Source organism: Gigantopelta aegis, chromosome 3 (genome assembly GCF_016097555.1).
Source record: "Gigantopelta aegis isolate Gae_Host chromosome 3, Gae_host_genome, whole genome shotgun sequence".
NCBI lineage: Eukaryota > Metazoa > Mollusca > Gastropoda > Neomphalida > Peltospiridae > Gigantopelta > Gigantopelta aegis.
Genome location: NC_054701.1, coordinates 43,238,750 through 43,259,848, shown reverse-complemented (window position 1 = coordinate 43,259,848; position 21,099 = coordinate 43,238,750). Strand labels below are relative to the sequence as shown.

The following is a 21,099-nucleotide window of genomic DNA, read 5'->3' as shown; positions in this document are numbered from 1 at the left end:
TAGATCAGCATGTTTGTACTTAATTTATGCTTATATATTTTAGGCATACTTATTTCGGAAACACAAATTGTTCTGACTTTAGTGCAATCTGAAGCCCTGTGTTAGATATCTTCACTGCACGTGTGGGTGATGTTCAGCAATTCCATAATGCATAAAACAACATCTAGCTACACATCAGTAATTACATAATACTCCTGTACGTGTAGGACTAAACCAAATAACTATCAGCTGGGTCAAAGTTCGAGGTGCATCCCAACTTTTGATAGAGCAGTTAATACCACAAGTCCTATGAATTTGTTTTAAGAATATTTTGTAACTCTTGACAAACATGGCATCTCCTTCTGAACCCCATAATATTTTGTAATGAATCCTCCTCCCAAAAGCATTATGTAATGTATATAGCATTAATATCAATAGCGATGTAGAAACTATTATCATTTAATTACTATTACCAGAAGTGTTATATAACAATACCCAGAAGCGTATCCTAGGGTTACGTCATATAGTCAAGCAGACGACAAGTCTATATGTTCTCAATGAATAAAAGCCACTATAATTTTTGAAATGAGTTTGTTGAGCCAGAACATTACACATTACATACGAGTATTTGTTGAATGGCCACACTGTTTCAAATTAAGAGAACCAAATTCATTGAGTTCCTACAAACAAGTATTAAAGGTAGGGTCAACTCAAACAAGAGCCTTATGTGTTGGAAAGATGCATACCCGGACCACCAACACATCCTGACACTTTAGCAAATGAGAAACGCGTAATTTTAGAGTTAGTAAAAAAACATGATTATTCCTGCTAACTGGGGGCAGCCATTTTGTTTCGTTTTTGTGACGTCCGGTGGGATAGCTTGGGGCGAAGTGACGTCAGCTCCTGACCATCTCCTGTATGTAGTAATTTTCGACAAGGCGCTTCTTTTTGATCAACCTGACTTGTAAAACAGCATAAATGACGTAATATTATAATAAACTACTAGTATTTAACTAAATATATTTCAAGTTGCATTAACGGAACAAAATGGGGTTATAGTATTTTTCTCTGTTAAATAATCCAAAGGAAAAATGTACAAAATTAGGCCTATTGATATGCTACGTTGGAGCAAAAACGACAACCCACGATACCCAAGTGATAATTTTCTTTTCTTTGGGACTACGTAATTGGTCAGTTCTGTGCTTTTAGATAGAAAAAGTCTACTTAATCAATAGTTTTACAGAACTATTTACATTAATAAACCATGTCCATTACAATTTTAGGGGCGACAGGTAATATTCCACAATACCGGTATGTATTTTTGTGTCTAGACAGCGTCAATTAATTGGCTCGTCTGGTTACCAATCAAATACACAGCTGCCAATCAGGATTCACAGGTAGAAGCAACTAACAGCATAGACCAATTCACTAAGAAAAACTCTGTGTATCATTTCAGTACGTAGGTTAATGCATGGGCAAAACATTGTTAATTGTTTCGACTTGTTGTGTAGCCACTTTGACAATGGTATTTTATTTTGTATTGAAAACTAATATATAGAGTGCTGGATATACTTATTGCTGGCATACTGGGATGTGTATTATTACAGAACATTGCAATGTATGACTATTTATCATCCCGCAAAAACCAGGTAGATTGTGTTTCTCTAGTTCTAAGGCTCATTCCTGACGTTATGCGTTAAGTATTACGTAACCACCAGCTCGCCAGAGGGCGTACTCACTGAGATGGTACAAAATGGATGCGCCTGTTATATATAATAGCCGTCACATTTAACCGTTTATACGTGTTGATATTTAGCAATAATGTGCATTATATACTGAACAAAAAAAGAAACTTCCGATTTGTACATATAGTATTTGTTGTGTTAAAGAATTCATTGTGTAATGAAAATATATAGGTAGTATTAGCCTTGAGCTGTATTATCAGGATTCATGAATTTTATCGATTATTTTTGCACTGTTAATCGTCGACAACGTAAAATCGTAAAATCGTCGACAACGTAAAATTCAATTTGCACGTGCATGCATGGTTCGACATGTCCTGTGTAGTGTTCGGTCAATTTGTTTTACTCGTCTTACTGACATTATTGTCAAGTGAACGAAAACGCTTCAAAATTTAAAAAAAAATTAACGTTTTTTACATTGTAGCATTTTTAGTATGCCAAGAATACCCAATAATTTACGTGAATGGGCAATTGGCATGCTTGATGCTGGCATGTCAACAGAAGACGTTACAAGGCATGTTGGGAGTTCTAGTCGAGCGATACGAAATCTTCGCGTAAGATTTCGAACGACAGGAAGCACCAATGACTTGCCACGTCGTGGACGTCCGCGTGTTACAACGCGTGGTCAAGACCGCTATATCATGAACACGCATTTGCGCAATCGATTCCAAACTGCCACTGCTACTGCTGCTAACACACCTGGGCTTCATAATAACCGAATCAGTGGGCAAACTGTTCGTAATCGTCTGCGGGAGAACGGTTTACATGCACGACGTCCTTACGTCTGGTGCGTTTTAATGCAACGTCATCGTCTAAATCGTCGTAATTGGGCACGTGTACACACTCGTTGGATACGGCGACGCTGGAATATTGTTCTTTTTTCGGATGAATCCAGATTTTCTTTACAACGTGGTGTTGGCAGGGTGCGCGTCTACCATAGGAGAAATGAACGCTATGCTGACTGTTGTGTTCTTGAGCAAGATCGTTTCGGGGGTGGGGGTTGTGTCATGGTCTGGGCAGCCATTGCCAATGGTTATCGTTCACCACTAGTCATTAATGGCAATTTAAATGCTCAACGTTACCGCGATGACATTCTCGCTCATCACGTCATTCCTCTGTTCCATAACAACGCCAACATCTCGATTTTTCAGCATGATAATGCCACCTCTCATACAGCTAGAGACACTGTAAATTGTCTTAGGACAAATAACATTGATTTCATTGATGACTGGCCCGCTAAAAGTCCTGAACTCAACCCCATCGAGCATGTCTGGGATAGTCTGGACAGACGATTGAAGCGTCGTCCCAACCCACCCGCTAACGTCAACGAACTTCGTCAAGCGCTCATTCAGGAATGGAACAATATTCCACAGCAGAAATCAACACTTTAGTCAATCTATGCGCCTGCGATGCACTGCAGGGCTCAATTCAAGAGGTGGTCATACCCTTTATTAACTGGGTGTTTTTTTTTTTAACCCCTACCACACTTGTCAAAATTTCTCCCAGTTTCTGTTAACCTATGGCCATGATTTTTGCACCAAACGATGCATCATGGAACACTCTTTAAACGCATATATAACAGTTATTCCCCCGGTTTGTTTTCATCAAGTTATGTTCAAGCAAGGTTAGCGGAAGTTTCTTATTTTGTTCAGTATATATCGTTGAATATGCATACCAGGCCAAATGCCTTAATTGTCCTCTCCTTTAAGACAGTTCTTATGGTTTGAAAATCGATGGTAAGCAATAAACTGTTCTGAAATTAATTAGGAGAGCAGTAGCTCTTAGTGTCAAATTCACAGTCATTTTGAATAAAATAAATTTGCAATATCTGCATTTGATGAAGCAAGCAGATATTTGCCCATGTGGAAACTGTTTTGCAAGAGCTCACATGAACGAGGGCAATTGCTTGTGTCAAACGATAAAGACTGGTTAAGAACTGCTGTACAGATTGGTATCAGTGTTAACATGGGGTGAGACTGAAGCAGTGCGTGCATGGTCATAATATACTGACCTCCAAAAGAAACTTTACATTAATAAAATTTGAATAATTTGATAAATATTGTTGCTAATAAAAAATAACCATTTTGAGAAACAACCTTACAAACACTTTGCATATATCGCATTGTGATGTTTAGATGTTGAACTTCATGATACTTTCATATCCCACGATACTGTTTGTTGGTTTTCTTTAATATAATTTCAAGCCTTGTAAAGTTTCTTTTGGATATCATGCAGTATATATATATATATATATATATATATATATATATATATATATATATATATATATATATATATATATATATATATATATATACTATTAATTTAAAGGGACATAATATATAACATTTTATGTTATATAACATATTTCTGAATAATAGAGATTTTTCAAAGATCAAAATCACATGTTAATTACATTTTCTTACTTAAAATATTAGTAATATCGTATGTGGTATCAATTAATTTGAATTTGTTTTTGACAAATAAATGTAAAAATGTGGAAAGATGACACTTTCATATTTGACATTGCAACTGTATAAGAATGTTATTACTTAATTAACATTTAACAATTCTAACCGGCCTTGGTGGCATCGTGGTTAGGTCATCAGTCTACATGCTGGTAGGTAATGGGTTCGGATCCCAGGCGAGGCATGGGATTTTTAATCCAGATACCGACTCCAAACCCTGAGTGAGTGCTCTGCAAGGCTCAATGGGTAGGTGTAAACCACTTGCACCGACCAGTGATCCATAACTGGTTCAACAAAGGCCATGGTTTGTGCTATCCTGCCTGTGGGAAGCGCAAATAAAAAATCCCTTGCTACTAATCGGAAAGAGTAGCCCATGTAGTGGTGACAACGGGTTTCCTCTCAAAATCTGTGTGGTCCTTAACCATATGTCTGACGCCATATAACCGCAAATAAAATGTGTTGAGTGTGTCATTAAATAAAACATTTCTTTCTTTCTTTAACAATTCTTGGTACATTTTAATATCACCATTATACTTCCAGATATCTTGAAGCTATCCGGCGCCTGAAGGCTGAAGGAAAATCTTGTCTTCGGAATATTTATTTGTCATTTTCATCAGGTAGATTTTTCACGACTTTTGTGACATTATTACCTACAGAAGAGAACTTTGGTTTTACGCAGAGTATAAGATATCTGTCAAGTAAGTTTGAGGTATTACAATTGGTATGATCGTAACTCCAGTGAAATTAAAAAGTAAAGTTTGTTTTATTTAACGACGCCACTAGAGCACATTGATTTTTTATCTTATCATCGGCTGTTGGACGTCAAACATATGGTCATTCTGACACTGTTTTTTATAGAGGAAACCCGCTGTCGCCACATAGGCTACTCTTTTATGACAGGCAGTAAAGGATCTTTTATTTTCGCTTCCCACGGGCAGGATAGCACAAACCATGGCCTTTGTTGAACCAGTTATGGATCACTGGTTGGTGCAAGTGGTTTACACCTACCCGTTGAGCCTTGCGGAGCACTCACTCAGGGTTTGGAGTCGGTATCTGGATGAAAAATCCCGTGCCTCGACTGGGATCTGAACCCATTACCTACCAGCCTGTAGACCGATGGCCTAACCACGACGCCACCGAGGCCGGTCCAGTGAAATTACACCATTATGATCACTTTGCTTTCTCCATATGAGAAATAAATTTGTCTACTGTATGTAACTGTAAGATTAAATAAACAATCCTTCCGTCCGTCCGTCCGCCCGCCCGTCCGTCCGTCCGTCCATCCATCCATCCATCCATCCATCCATCCATCCATCCATCTATAATTGTACATTAAAAACATAAAATTAAAATAATTATGTTGTTTGAGGTATATCACTGTTAGAGCTGGGCGTTATTGAAATTTCAGGTTTGGTATCGGTATTGGTATTTTGGGGGTGATTTCCCTCGGTATCGTTACGGTATTCCATATTGATACAATACTGATACCGATATTGAGTAGTTGTTTTGGTATACTTAGTTTTAAATGCATACCCGAGTTGAGTCTCACCCACTAATTTCATCTAAATACAATTAAATTCCTTACACAAGGCCCTCATCGCTATCTTCTTTTCAGCTATTTTGAGTTCGTCAGATATGCTGATTGTGCTTTACTAAAATGGCAGATAACATTTTTCAATACAGAAATTCTGGTATTTTTATATTTGCTCGTTGCGGTAAATCAGTATTGACATGATACCAATACCGAACGGTATATATGGTGCTGACCAGCTCTAATAATTGTTTCATTGGTTACACCAACACAAAATATTACTTTGCAAATAATAACAAAGTACATGATACTTTAGTTTTAAACGTTTTTGCTAACATTTGTGAAACATTAGAATGAATATGTATGAAGAACATTTTATCGTTGCAGATGAAGAGATTGGTTCTGGTCCATGGATCGAGTTTCTAAAACGAAAAGAGTTTTCCCAGATGAATGTTGGTTTTGCACTTGATGAGGGTTCGTCATGCAACTTAATTTGGTACTCCCCAGTCCACACCAATGAATGTTAATTACAGTTGAAACCTCAAGCTAACACATTCAGCTTTAAATCCATGGTAACCTACCTCAACACATGAAAAAAAGAGTGAGATGAATTTATTCCTGTTTCTGTTTTTTAAATGCAGGTGTTTAAGCATTGTAAATGAAGGAAGGAAGGAAATGTATTATTTAATGATGCACATTTTATTTATGGTTATATGGAGTCGGACATATGGTTAAGGACCACACATATAAGGAGAGAGGAAGTGCGCTGTCGCCACTTCATGGGCTACTCTTTTCGATTAGCAGCAAGGGATCTTTCGTATGCACCATCTCACAAACAGGATAGTACATATCATGGCCTTTGTTACACCAGTTGGCTTAAACGAGAAATAGCCCAATGGGTCTACCGATGGGGATTGATCCTAGACCGACCGCACATCAAGTGAACACTTTACACTGGGCTACGTCTCTCCCCTAATAAAAAGGAGTAGCCCATGAAATGGGGACAGCAGGTTTCCTCTCACATTATCTGTGTGGTCCTTAATCATATGTCTGACGCCATATAACCGTAAATAAAATGTGTTGAGTGCGTCGTTAAATAAAACATTTCCGTCCTTCCTTTCCCTCCCCCATTGTAAATGAATGTAGTTACATGTGTGTAAGACATAAACAGGCTTTGTAAATTCAGCCCAGTGTGTTTATCTCCTTATTATTCCCGTCAGTCTATTCATCTTGTTTCATTCTACTCATATGTCTATCATAAACACAGCATTTCCATGGCAGGACGCACATCTAACTTGATACAGACCATGTTAGACATAAGTTATACCTCAATCTTTAGGTGTTTTTTTTTTGTTTTTTTATTATTATTTTTTTTTTTTATTAATTTGGTGCTCCAGTTGATAGGGATAAATTAATATGGTAGTTTTAATTTGGCTTATATGAGTTCAGTCCGTTTGGAAATGTAAATAGTTAAAAGTTTGTTTTGTTTAACAACACCACTAGAGCACATTGATTTATTAATCAACAGCTATTGGATGTCAAATATTTGGTAAACCTGCTGAATTTTTCCAGTAGTAGCAAGGGACATTTTATAAGTGCCATCCCACAGACAGGATAGCACCTACCATGGCCTTTGATACACCACTGGCACTGGCTGGAACGACAAATAGCCCAATGGGCGGAAATGTAAATAGTCAAATTGAATCAAAACTACAATATGTTTGACATCTAAATTAATGTGTTCTAGTGGTGTCATTAAACAAAACAAACTTTAACTTTTTAACTTTTTTTTTTTTTACTTTGAGTCCTTTTAATGATGATTTTATAATTATTTCAATTATTTTTTAAAGGAATTGCCAACCCAGGTGATGAATTCCGAATTTTCTATGCTGAGAGACAAGTTTGGTGTAAGTATAACACAGCATAGAGTGAATATTTCCAATGTAAAATCACGGATTCATGGCTAAGTATTATAATGTCCTGGTTTATTATGTTCTCTCTTAGAAAGTTGTTGTATCTAGAAAGTAACTTGATCTCTTTGTGTGTTGCTACAAAGAAGGACTTCACTAGCCCTTGTCATTCGTAAAAGTATTTCAGATATTTTGGGTGGGTTTTGATGATTTCACTTTTTAATATGGTGGTGAAGTTCGAGACACTGATTTCAGTTAGGGTTGAAATGAGTGGTTTCCACCAGGTAACAAACCCTATGGGCAGTGGCTTATTTAGGAAGACATTGCAAGCAGTAAGTAGAGAGTTATTAAAACTATGTCCTGATTGTACAGCTCTTTTCTGCTGATCGAATGTCATAAAATTGTTGACGACATCTATGTCAATCAGAAAAAGTTTAGAGTTAAAGTTTGTTTTGTTTAATGACACCACTAGAGTACATTGATTTATTAATCATCGGCTATTGGATGTCAAAACATTTGGCAATTCAGACTTGTAGTCATCAGAGAGGAAACCCGCTACTTTTTTCCTTATGCAGCAAGGGTTCTTTTATATGCACTTTCCCACAGACAGAAAAGCACATACCACAACCTTTGACCAGTTGTGGTGCACTGGTTGAAATGAAAAAAAAAAAAAAACCAGTCAGCTGAATGGATCCACCAAGGTGGTTCGATCCTGTGATGCAAGCACCACAAGCGAGCACTCAACTGACTGAGCTACATCCCGCCCCACCTCAATGAGAAGTGCACTCTCCTGAGGTGTTTTAGTCGTAAGATTAAATCTCTCTGATTGCTTTTCTTTCCGCAATCGGAGTCTGTGCCTGGTATATCAAAGGCCATGGTATGTGCTGTCTTGTCTGTGGGAGAGTACATATAAAAGATCCCTTGCTGCTGATGAAAAAATGTAGCAGGTTTCCTCTAAGACTGTATTTCAGTATTATTATTAAATGTTTGACATACAGTAGCCGATGATTAATAAATCAGTGTCCTCTATATACATGTAATGGAGTAGTTAAGTAAAATAAACTATGGACTGATTTACAGAGCTTGTTTTTGTCCTACACAAGTGTAACAGTTACTATATATTTTCACGATGCTTAAACAGCTGTGTTTGAAAACAACAGGCCTTGTAAATTTAGCCCTATAACTTTAAATATATTAATATTTGAGTTGAATACATTTCGGGTTAAAGTCATATTTGAGATCAATACATTTCAGGGGTTAGAGTCATATTTGAGTTGAATACATATTCAGGGTTAGAGTCATATTTGAGTTGAATATGTTTCAGGGGTTGGAGTCATATTTGAGTTGAATACATATCAGGGGTTAGAGTCATATTTGAGTTGAATACATTTCAGGGGTTAGAGTCATATTTGAGTTGAATACATTTCAGGGGTTACAGTAATATTTAAGTTGAATACATTTCAGGGGTTAGAGTCATATTTGAGTTGAATACATTTCAGGGGTTAGAATCATATTTGAGTTGAATACATTTCAGGGTTTAGAGTCATATTTGAGTTGAATACATTTCAGGGGTTAGAGTCATATTTGAGTTGAATACATTTCAGGGGTTAGAGTCATATTTGAGTTGAATACATTTCAGAGGTGAGAGTCATATTTGAGTTGAATATATTTCAGGGGTGAGAGTCACATGTTCTGGCCAGCCAGGTCATGGGTCACAGATACTGAAAAACACAGCAGGGATGAAATTGGTAAGAACAATAGAACACACCGACTTAGTCAACAGATATTTGTTGGAGAAAGACAGGTTAGGTCAGGTCAGGTCAGGTCATAGGGTTTAACATGCACATTCAGAACAAGCTGTTGTAGCACACACCTGTCATATACGCAGGTGTCAACCCATGGCAGCTCCTCTGTCCAGGACAGGGTTTGGGGTGGGAAGATCAAGTGACCGCGCGTGCTTGGCAAAGTGCAAGAGAGCACCAGCAGCCCAACCAGGGTCGGTAGTGGGCAGGGGCTGGAGAAAGACAAAAGTTTCATGGTTTTATTTCATCTCACATGGAAGAGCGCGGGCTATGGGTGATACTTTTACTTCAGTGATGACGATAGTACCAACTTTTGTGTTTAATATAGCGGGTTTCCTCTGAAGACTACCTGTAAGAATTACCAAATGTTTGACATCCAGTAGCCAGCAGACCTGTCAACCTTTAGTCAAGAGAAAGCAGGAGGTGTGTGTTGAAAAAGCAGGAGATTTTGTCAAAAAGCAAAAGATTTTTTAAATTCACACAATTTAACCCAAAATCGCAAGATTTAAAAAAAAACATTATTACAATAAGTTATATGAATACTTTATAATGTCATATATACTTCTTAACCTTAGATCTTGGCATTTAAAAAAAAAAAAAAAATTAAGTTTAAATATTATGATTTAAAACATATTAAAATTTTTTTTAATATTTTATCCAAAAATGTTAAGAACATGAACAAGATTTTTTTTTTTTAATTAGTACATTTACGGTATTACACTTACAGCCTTACAGGTTGCGTTACATTATCATTTGTGGTTAGTGTACCTAAGTACTAAAAACAAATTTATATAAATCTTATAAATTAATATTCAGTTTTTACTATAATGAGGAACGGTGGCGTGGTACTTATTTAAAATCGTTATAATGATGCAATAAACATTGTATTTTCATTAATCATAAGTACAACCTCATTACGGACATCGTGTGAAATATACCGGAATTATACCCATTTCCGTGAGTAACTTTATGTCAATGTCAAACACAACATTTTTTAATTGTACAAAAATAATTTCTTGAAGTGTACCCTTATAACCAACATTTTACCGCACAAACATACAAAATTAACTGACACAAGTATGTTTATACAGCTAATTGGTCTTTTCGTTGTCTTGCTGTGACATGTGATTTTAACATGCATCGTGTGTATCGCTGTCAACTCGGGAGTCTGGCAGTTCAGATTCGTCATAGTTGCATTATGTAATCCAGTGGGAAGACATTTTACAATTCAGAGGTGTTATTAGAACTAAATTGGATAGTTTTTTTTTTTTTTATATATGGCAACACTGAATGTCAATACACAGCCTGTTGAATTAGCGGCAACACGCTTCGTAGCCATTACGATGACAACAAACATTATAATAACACGTCATTTTATAAACTCCATGTGCTTTTTTAACAATATAAATAGGCTATCCCACAATTCTCACTTCGGCAAAGGTTAAACAGTCGGGACAATTCGGCCTGTTACATTCTCGGAAACCGAAAATAGTCGACATTTTCCGAATGAGAAAAAAAAAGGCAGAGTTACTTCCCTTCTGTTATTTTAACAAAAGAGGATCGATTTTTTTTTATGCTTACAAAAATGTCATTTAACAGGAGAAACTGTCTCCCGCACAGAAGAAAGGAGATTTTATCAAATACCGGGAGACTCCCGCAGAATCCAGGAGGGTTGACAGGTCTGGTAGCCAGTGATTAATTAATCAGAGGTGTCGCTAAATTAAATTAATATGGAGCTTTTTGGTGAATTTTGAATTTCTTAATGCACATTCTATTAATGCTAAGGTGTATAATTTTTATTTATTGTATATGAAATGATCATGCTTGTGTACAATTTAGATAGGGTAAAATAAATAAATAAATGTACTTTTTAAAGTGTGTTACCCAGAAACTGTGAAAAAGCGTTATACAGAAAGGAAATACTTTTGTCATTTCAGCGAAATGTCATCAACAGTTTTCTTGATTTCAGAACAAAAGAAGAAAACAGGTAAAATGTGTTTCTGGGATAATTAACTTTGTGATAAACTCATGAATGGTTTAATTAAAGCAACAAATTCACATGTCCATCATTGACTAATGCAAAACACATTCTTTCATTCATTCATTCATTCATTCATTCATTTATACTTATTTTTATGCTTTTATATCGAATTAAGGTTCAAGCACACTGTCTTGGGCACACATCTCAGCTGTCTGGGCTGTCTGTCAAGGACAGTGAGTTGTTAGTGTGAGTGGAGTCAAGTGTAGTGACCTTACACCTACCCATTGATTCGTTAAACTCGCTCTCCATGCATGGGAGCTGGTACCGGGATGGGAACCCAGTGCCTGCATGTCAGCCTTAAGTCTGATGGCTTAATTAGTCACTACACCACTGATGCTGGTGCGAAATACAACAGATACTACACTTTTAATAAACTTGTGTAACTTCTTTTCCAACACTTTTAATGAACTTCTCTACCAACAACGGTGAATTATTTATCTCAGTCGGTCGAGTGCTCGCCTGAGGTGCTTGCATCGCAGGATTGAACCACCTCGGTGGATCCATTCAAATGATTAGGTGTTTTCTCATTCAAACCAGTGCACCACAACTGGTCAAATACTGTGGTATGTGCTTTCCTGTTTGTGGGAAAGTGCATATAAAAGATCCCTTGCTACTAATGGAACAATGTAGTGGGCTTCCTCTGATGACCATGTGTCAGGATTACCAAATGTTTGACATCCAATGGCCAGTGATTAATTAATTAATCAATGTACTCTAGTGGTGTTGTTAAACAAAACAAATTTCTTCTCTACCAACAAATTATTGTGAATTGTCTAAAGCTCTCAAAATTTATATCAACTTGTGACAGATCTTTTGTGTACATAATAGCAAAGTAAATGGAGAATAACTAGTTCAGGCCTAATGAGAAATTCCACTGGGCAGAGCCTTGTGGAATTTCCCATTTTTACCTTCTCAGGATAAAGCAGATATCTGACATCATTAACTAGTTACTCTTATCCTGCAGACCATAAAAATTAAGGGGAAAAGCTATTATGTCTGTTCTTTCAGCCACATTGTACGATGACCTAGAGGTGAAATAAGGGATTTTGCAATGTAGGCTGTGCGTGTGACGTTACTGTAACGTCAGTACCCCATACACCCACCCCCACTTCTAAGGCCTATGACATTAAATTAACAAACGTACAGAAATATGGGGTGGGTGGATGCTTATGGAAGGTGTTGTTTTTTCTTTCTTCCTTTTTTCCCAAATAAAAATTTGAGAGCTTTTTTTAAATTATTATTGAGCACATTATTTCTTTAAATAGCAATCTTTATGTTAGTTTGAATTAATTTCTTTTTTTTTCTTCTTTTTTTTAAGTGACCCATCAATTCCCTCACCTCAAACAATTTCATAATTTGTGTCATGATGATGCTGTTTTCAGCGTCGTGTTAAATGCTTATTGTGATTTCTGCTTGCAAAATATCTCGGCTAAGAATGCTGACTTCACAGTATACTCCATTTATTAAAAAAATAAAAAAAATAAAAAGAATTAATAAAATTAAAATTTACGGTCTTTTTAAAATCCAGCTAACTTATTAAATGTCACCTCACAGTCTTATATCTAAAATTATCTAACAATGTGATTATTGTAAATTAATTTTATTCAGTGTACATTTAACTACAATTTGTATGAATACTGTATGTTCATTTCCCGCGATCGCGATCTGCATGCGTGCTCTTGACCATGGGTACGAAATTAACAAAGACAAAGGAATAAACAAAAACTGCAGTTAGGTATTCATTGTGCGAACAACTATTGCTTTTCTACAAATTTACATCAAGATTTACTTTTGCGTAATCATATTGTTTAATGTCTGCAACGATGTTTCTTGACACGCAAGTGTCAGCTGACTCTGAAGCGTGACGTGTTTTCGCACCGAGAGCCTAACATTCGCGAACTATTTGATTGGTGTTCGTCGTGTCCATTTGGTTTAATGAGTGGCGCACAAACCAGTCTAGCGAACGTTGCTGTCATACATCTTGAATGCATACCGTTAAAATTAATAACCGTGATTATTAAAATAAGCAAACATTATAAGGCCTACGCTGAATTCTGCATGACACCGTTTCTTGTTACCGGTCGCGAGATCGCTAGTACACTAATTGAATATTTGGTATTATTATTATGTTTGAGGTGTTGGATAGATTATGTAACCGTTTGTTCACATCAGAAGACAGAAAATGGCTTAGCCAAAATTTTAGCCACTTGCAAATAGAGAGGTTTTGATCAACCACAGTTTGTGTGGCCATTACGATTAGTTAATGCTATCTGTAACCATTCAAATAGTTAGAGAAAAAACCCAATTTCGACATCAACACAGCTGTGTTTAGCAGAGGTCGACTTGCTTAATTTTGCTATAAAATTGAATTAAGATACTGAATTGATCAATATTATTTGAAGACTTGATAAACTAAGTACAGGTATCACAAATAATGAAAAGCCCACCTTTTGAAGTGAAAAAGAAATTGAGAGGAATTTAGTGCACTGTAACCTTACTAATCCCAGACTAATGCATGTACAATCCATGCACTGATGTCCATTTGATGTCACCAAATCACATTCCATGGAACAATTAAGAGCTACAACTCCAAAGGCAAAATATGCCATTAAACAAACTACAATGTAGATACATACAGTATTTACATCAAATAAATGAAGAAACCCTAAACAAAATTACTTTACCATTACCGGTCTTGATGTGTCAGATAATTCTGGTTTAGAGAATTGGGCCTTTCTTTGTAGGATCACCTTCCTGTGGGTTTTTTGTACATGTACATGTAGCAAGCCTGATGGCCATGTGGGTGAAACATGACAAGTATAGAGAAAATAAAAAAGGTCATAGCTCATTCATAGTCATCCCTCTAATACTACACAATCAAGACCTCTCTAAAAATTAAATGCTGTTTGAGATCCATTTTGCAATGTCTTCTTATGGTGACACTGCTGATTACGAATGTTGAGGACCAAGTCTTGATACAAAATATAGGGTGGGATGTAACCCAGTGGTAAAGCGCTCATTTGATGCGCAATCGGTTTGGGATCAATCCCCATCAGTGGGCCCATCAGGCTATTTCTCGTTTCAGCCAGTGTACCATGACTGGTATATCAAAGGCCATGGTAGGTGCTATCCTGTCTGTAGGATGGTGCATATAAAAGATCCCTTGCTACTAATGGAAAAATGTAGCGGGTTTCCTCTCTAAGACTGTCAGAATAACCAAATGTTTGACATCCAATAGCCGATGATTAGTAAATTAATGTGCTCTAGTGATGTCGTTAAGCAAAACAAACTGTAATTTTAACTTTAGACTAGCAATTACCATGGGATGGAAATCTGAAAATTATTTATCAAGAAAAGTTTTGAAGTGGATAATAATTATGTTCCAGCTGCTTATAGTTTCTACAAATTAAATATGCTTATTTCTACTCAATAGTATCTCCAGCTGCAAAAATTTAAAACTGTAAAGTTGCACTCTCTCTCCTCAGACAAACTGTGCATCTGGTGCTCAGTTGTGTACATGTAATTATGTTGTACATGAGGTGAGACGTAAATAAAGATATCTGTCTGTCTGTATATGGAAATGTTTTATTTAATGATGCACTCAACACATTTTATTTACGGTTATATGGCATCGGACATATGGTTAAGGACCACACAGATATTGAGGGAGGAAACCCGCTGTCACCACTTCATGGGCTACTCTTTTTGATTAGCAGCAAGGGATCTTTTATATGCACCATCCCACAGACAGGATAGTACATACCACAACCTTTGTTACACTAGTTGTGGAGCACTGGCTGGAACGAGAAATAGCCCAATGGGTCCACCGACGGGGATCGATCCTAGACCGACCATGTATCAAGCGAATGCTTTACCACTGGGCTACATCCTGCCCTGTCTGTATATGGATTCACAAGCAAAAAGTGTTTTCTTACCGGTTGATTTTACTTTTTGTAGACTAAACTCTGATGAGAAGCTGACTCTTGGCGATGTTACGACAGTGAACCTAACCATGCTGGAGGTGGGTAGACTGTCAAGTTAAACTCATTCACACAAGCTTAATATATGTCACACAAGCGACTGTCAGTGTGGTACAGGCCTGCAAACACCAGAACATATCCTACAACAATGTCCACTACACAACTCGGAGAGAAGCCACTTCTGGCCACATGGAACAGAAAGCTCTGAGGATTCAGGGAAGACCTGCAAACAACTGCCCAATTAATCACTCAAATCAGAATATCTATATGAGACAATTTTTACAAATTTGAATGAAGAAGAAGAAGAAACTCATTCACACCTCTGTGAAATATGACATGACAACACTATAGTACCTATACCTAAAGCCCATCACATACATCCTCCTACCAAATGTTTGTTGTTGGGGGTTTTTTGGTAAATAATTTAAGTTTGGTTTGACATAAGGTAAATGTTTTTTGAAAAAAACCCTACAAATTGTGAGAAATTTAGAAAACAGTCGGGTCAGAAATAAATAACATATAGACAATTCCATAGTATGAAAAAAGGCGTTCCCTGTTGGAAGGACTATAGATACAACTTCTCAGGGAGTAGGACCAAAGGTAAAAAATGTTCAACATATTTTAAATGGATTATTGTTTTTTAAAATATTTTGTGGCAAAGCCCAATTTTAGTGGTGTATGTTGTTCTTTCTGGCACATTGCCATGCATTGGGGTTGCAGACAAAATTCCTTTCAAAAATGTGTTTTCTTGTTTACCAGTTTTGTCTCGCTTTTGCAAAGTAAAAAGACATGATATAAGAATTACTTTTCCAACAGCAACGTGCTCAACACATTTTATTTATGGTTATATGGCGTCAGACATATGGTTAAGGACCACACAGATATTGAGAGAGGAAACCCACTGTCGCCACTTCATGGGCTACTCTTTTCGATTAGCAGCAAGGGATCTTTTATATGCACCATCCCATAGACAGGATAGTACATACCACGGCCTTTGATGTACCAGTCGTGGTGCACTGGCTGGAGCAAGAAATATCCCAATGGGCCCACTGATGGGGATCGATCCCAAATCGACCGCACATAAAGCGAGCGCTTTACCACTGGGCTACGTCTCGCCCCTCAACAGTATCAACTTTTGTGTTAAAGTTTTGCATTGAGATTTCGTGTTTAGATTAGTTTCTCACAAACTATAAGCCCTAGGTCAGTGAAACTTGGTTTATAGTTGCACCTATGGATGTTAATCATCACAGTGCACTAAAGCCATTTATGGCAGGCGAGACATTTCATTCTGGGAAATTCTTGTTTATTATGAAACAATAAAATATTAGCCATAAACTAATAAAAGTTTTTTGTGACACTAGTTTTGCTATTTTCAACAACTATTTTTCTTCTTAGCAGTCATACAATCTAATTATTGTTTTGGATTAAAAAATATTTTGAAAAATTAATTTTACACATAGTGTCTAATTAAATATTGGAGGGTTTGTTTGGTTTTGACTTGTATTATTCAATTCGGAATGTTGATTTGTTGGTGTTGGGTATGGTAAGATTTTATTCTATGTAAAGGAAACACAAGATGTCAAAGTTTTACTGATACTGAAATATATATTTTTTAAATGAAATTTAGAATGTCCCTACCCAATCTCTCTGTTGACCAAGTATCAAACTGACTTATGTTAGACACAAAATAACAAAATAGCTGTAGTTATAATATGCTGAGCACTGGCGTAGGAAGGGGGTGGGGGGTAGGGGGGCATATGCCCCCCACTTTTCAGATATTTTGCTTTATATTTGCTTTATAATAGTGTAAAAGTGTGTAAATATAAAAGTGTGCCCCTCCCCCCTCCCACTTTTTGGCACCTTCCTACGCCATTGCTGAGGTTTTCGGAATGTCAGTAGTATATTGAGTCCATCTGGAAGTATGTTCCACAGTGCATTATACACTCAAGAATATAAGGGACTGCAGAAAGTGTGTTCTATATATTATGTCTAAAACAAACACTAAAACTACTGCTAACCCGAATGTCCAAATTGATGAAATAATCGGGACAAAGTATTGCAGCTGGGTTATTTTATCCCTGAAACATATGATTGTTTACACAGACACACTGCTTTATACTGTATCATGTCTTACTTAATCATACCCTGTATTATACCCTGTATTATACCCTGTATTATACCCTGTTTCATACCCTGTATCATACCCTGTTTCATACCCTGTATTATACCCTGTTTCATACCCTGTATTATACCCTGTTTCATATCCTGTATTATACCCTGTTTCATACCCTGTATTATACCCTGTTTCATACCCTGTATTATACCCTGTTTCATACCCTGTATGATATCAGACTGTTCTTCAGTGTTCAGGTTTTCAATGTAATCATTGCTGTGTGTTTTATATAAATACCAGTCATTAATTTATTCAACAGGGTGGCATCCAGTATAATGTTGTTCCTGATAAACTTTCAGTCGGTAAGTTACTTTGCTATAAAATCAGATTTTAAAAAACCCCTATTTTTCATAGAGTATTATAGTCATGAAGTGAAGTGACATGTTTTATTAATCAGGATTTTCATTTTCAAATAATGACTTTTTCTGAGACCAAACATAGGAAAGTTTACTGCAAATGTTTGTGCATGAAATGAATGGTTGTTTTGGATTTTTGGATTTTTTTTGTTTTGTTATTGCATATCCATTTAATTTTGTTATAGTAATAAAGATCTTTTTAGCCCATTCAGTAATAGAAATCCTTTGTTTAACATATCCTCAATGCAAGATTGACACTTTAAATGGTAATCCACTTGCTAAGTCAGTGGATCACAATTTCAAAATGGATGAATGGATTTTCAAGTGACAACAATGTTTATGACATCTGTGTATTTTACGAATCAGGGTTTGATATTCGCATTCCTCCTACTGCCGATTTGAAAGCGTTTGAGTCGACCATTAAAACTTGGTGTCAGGAGGCAGGAGAAGAAGTGACATATGAATTTGTTCAGGTTAGTCCAGTTCATTTGCATGCTGCTTTCAAAAAGGTATTAATGATTAAGCCAACAGGAAGCCCCCCCCCAAAAAAAAAACAAAAAAACCCAAACAAGACCAACCAACCAACCAACCAACCCAACCCACCTCTCCCTCAAATATTTACCCAAAATGTACGTACATGTAATCTGTATTTCAAATTACATACAGTGAAACCCCTCTAAAATGTCCTCTTTTAAGAGGTATCCAGTTTAGAGAGGTTAAGATATCTATTGATTATTAAAATGGGACCCTGAAAAATGTCCAGTTTTGAAGGAATTCCGGTTTACAGAGGGTCCAGTTTTGAGAGGTTTCACTGTATATTTAGGAGTTCAGATGTACTTATTGTTTTTTCAGTGTGTCAGGGGCAGGATCTCGCTCAGTCGGTAGAGTGCTCACCTGAGGTGGCTTGGGTCATAGGATCAAACCACCTTGGTGGATTGACCCATAATTTTGTTTTGTTTTCTAACCAGTGCCCAACAACTGATATATCAAAGACCATGGTATGTGGTGTCCTGTCCATGAGAAAAAGAAGTTTGTTTTGTTTAATGACACCACTAGAGCACATTGATTATTAATCATCAGCTATTGGATTTCAAACATTTCATAATTCAGACATATAGTCTAAGAAAGGAAACCTACATTTTTCCATTAGTAGCAAGGGATCTTTTATATGCACCATCGCACAGATAGGACAGCACATACCACAAGCCTTTGATATACCAGTCATGGTGCACTGACTGAAACGTGAGATAGCCCAATGTGCCAACCGACGTGGATCGATCACAAACTGACCACACATCAAGCGAGTGCTTTACCACTGGGCTACATCCCGCCCATGTCTATGAGAATTTTTAAAGTGCATATAAAAGATCCCTTGCTGCTAATGGGAAAATGTAGCAGGATTCACCTGAAGACTACATTTCAGAATTACCAAATGTTTGACATCCAACAGCTGATGATCAATAAACCAACATGTGCCCTAATGGTGTCATTAAACAAAACTATTAAACTTTTGGTCACACAGTAAATTGTATGCACTTGGAATTTTTATTCTACTTAATATATATGCACCTTGAATTATGATTCTCTTTTTTTGTTGTTGAACATTGTTGTAGAAACACGAAGGTCAAGATATTACATCTACAGACAAGAATGATCCTTGGTGGTCGGCCTTCAGTTCTACAATGGAGGCACTGTAAGTAGTGTTAATTTCATGCTATATTCTGTAAACATCCTTCATATTGACGCAAGGCTCAATGGGTAGGTGTAAACCACTTACACCAACCAGTGATTCATAACTGGTTCAACAAAGGCCATGGTTTGTGCTATCCTGCCTATGGGAAGTGCAAATAAAAGATCCCTTGCTGCCTGTCATAAAAAGAGTAGCCTATGTGGCGACAGCAGGTTTCCTCTAAAAAACAGTGTCAGAATAACCATATGTTTGACGTCCAATAGCCGATGATAAGATACAAAAAATCAATGTGCTCTAGTGGCGTCGTTAAATAAAAGAAACTTTTTTCCTTCATATTGTGGAGGTGGGATCCAGCTCAGTGGTAGAACCCTTCCCTGATGTACAATGGAGCCCTTAATTAACAGACTGGGGAATTTCCCATTCCAACCAGTGCCCCATGATACTGTCCCAAACAGTGGTATGTACTGTCTTGCACTGGCGTAGGAAGTGGGAGATGGGGTGGAGGAGCAAAGGGGGCATGCGACCCCACTTTGTAGCAACAGCGATGGTTTTTATATATTTATACATGTATTTATATATACATGTGTGTGTGTGTGTGTGTGTGTGTATGTGTGTGTGCGTGCCCCCCTCCCACCTTTTGGCACCTTCCAACGCCTGTGTCTTGTCAGTGGGAAAGTGCATATAAAAGATCTCTTGTAGCTTTATCAGTAAGAGCAGCCTATATGTGGCAGTAGCAGGTCTAGGATCGATCCCCATCCGTGGACCCATTGAACTATTTTTCGCTCCAGCCAGTGCTCCACAACTGGTGTAACAAAGGCTGTGGTATGTACTATCCTGTCTGTGGGATGGTGCATATAAAAGATCCCTTGCTGCTAATTGAAAAAGAGTAGCCCATGAAGTGGCAACAGCGGGTTTCCTCTCTCAATATTTGTGTGGTCCTTAACCATATGTCTGACGCCATATAACCATAAATAAAATGTGTTGAGTGTGTCGTTAAATAAAACATTTCCTTACTTCCTTCCCATATACATGTAGTCATAGATTAAACTGTGTTAAGGTGTTGAATATTCTTTTCCTTTCCATCATATACTCAGAAATACTGTTAGTTGTTTTGGCCAAATGTTAAACAAACATTACAGTATTTTTCATTCCTTTTACGGTAATCAACTCCTATGGATAAGGCATTCTGCAAGTTGTGTTGCCTGGATTAAATACTCTAACCACTGAGCTATATCCAAGAGAAAGAAAGTAATATTTATTCTATAAGGTACCCACGATATCCATGTCATAAATCCATTTGATATTATAGTATATTAAATCATTTAGTATACCGTTAACTATTGCTGTCAATGAGTCATTTGTTTACAAGACTACAAGACCTGAACATTTTGAAAAGATTTAGTAAAAGTGTGTGATATCAAACTGCA

At 36.9% G+C, this 21,099-nt stretch overlaps 1 protein-coding gene across 1 annotated transcript in view; it reads left to right on the top strand.

The window, feature by feature from the left end:
- Positions 1-21,099, top strand: part of LOC121368078 (aminoacylase-1-like) — a 47,630-nt gene that overhangs the window by 13,957 nt on the left and 12,574 nt on the right. Inside the window, exons 6-14 of the mRNA XM_041492615.1 lie at positions 4,730-4,806; positions 6,108-6,194; positions 7,571-7,627; positions 9,305-9,378; positions 11,370-11,419; positions 15,431-15,494; positions 17,886-17,928; positions 18,349-18,455; positions 19,596-19,675. Of these exons, the coding sequence (XP_041348549.1) occupies positions 4,730-4,806; positions 6,108-6,194; positions 7,571-7,627; positions 9,305-9,378; positions 11,370-11,419; positions 15,431-15,494; positions 17,886-17,928; positions 18,349-18,455; positions 19,596-19,675 (639 nt within the window). The remainder of the gene's footprint in view (positions 1-4,729; positions 4,807-6,107; positions 6,195-7,570; positions 7,628-9,304; positions 9,379-11,369; positions 11,420-15,430; positions 15,495-17,885; positions 17,929-18,348; positions 18,456-19,595; positions 19,676-21,099) is intronic.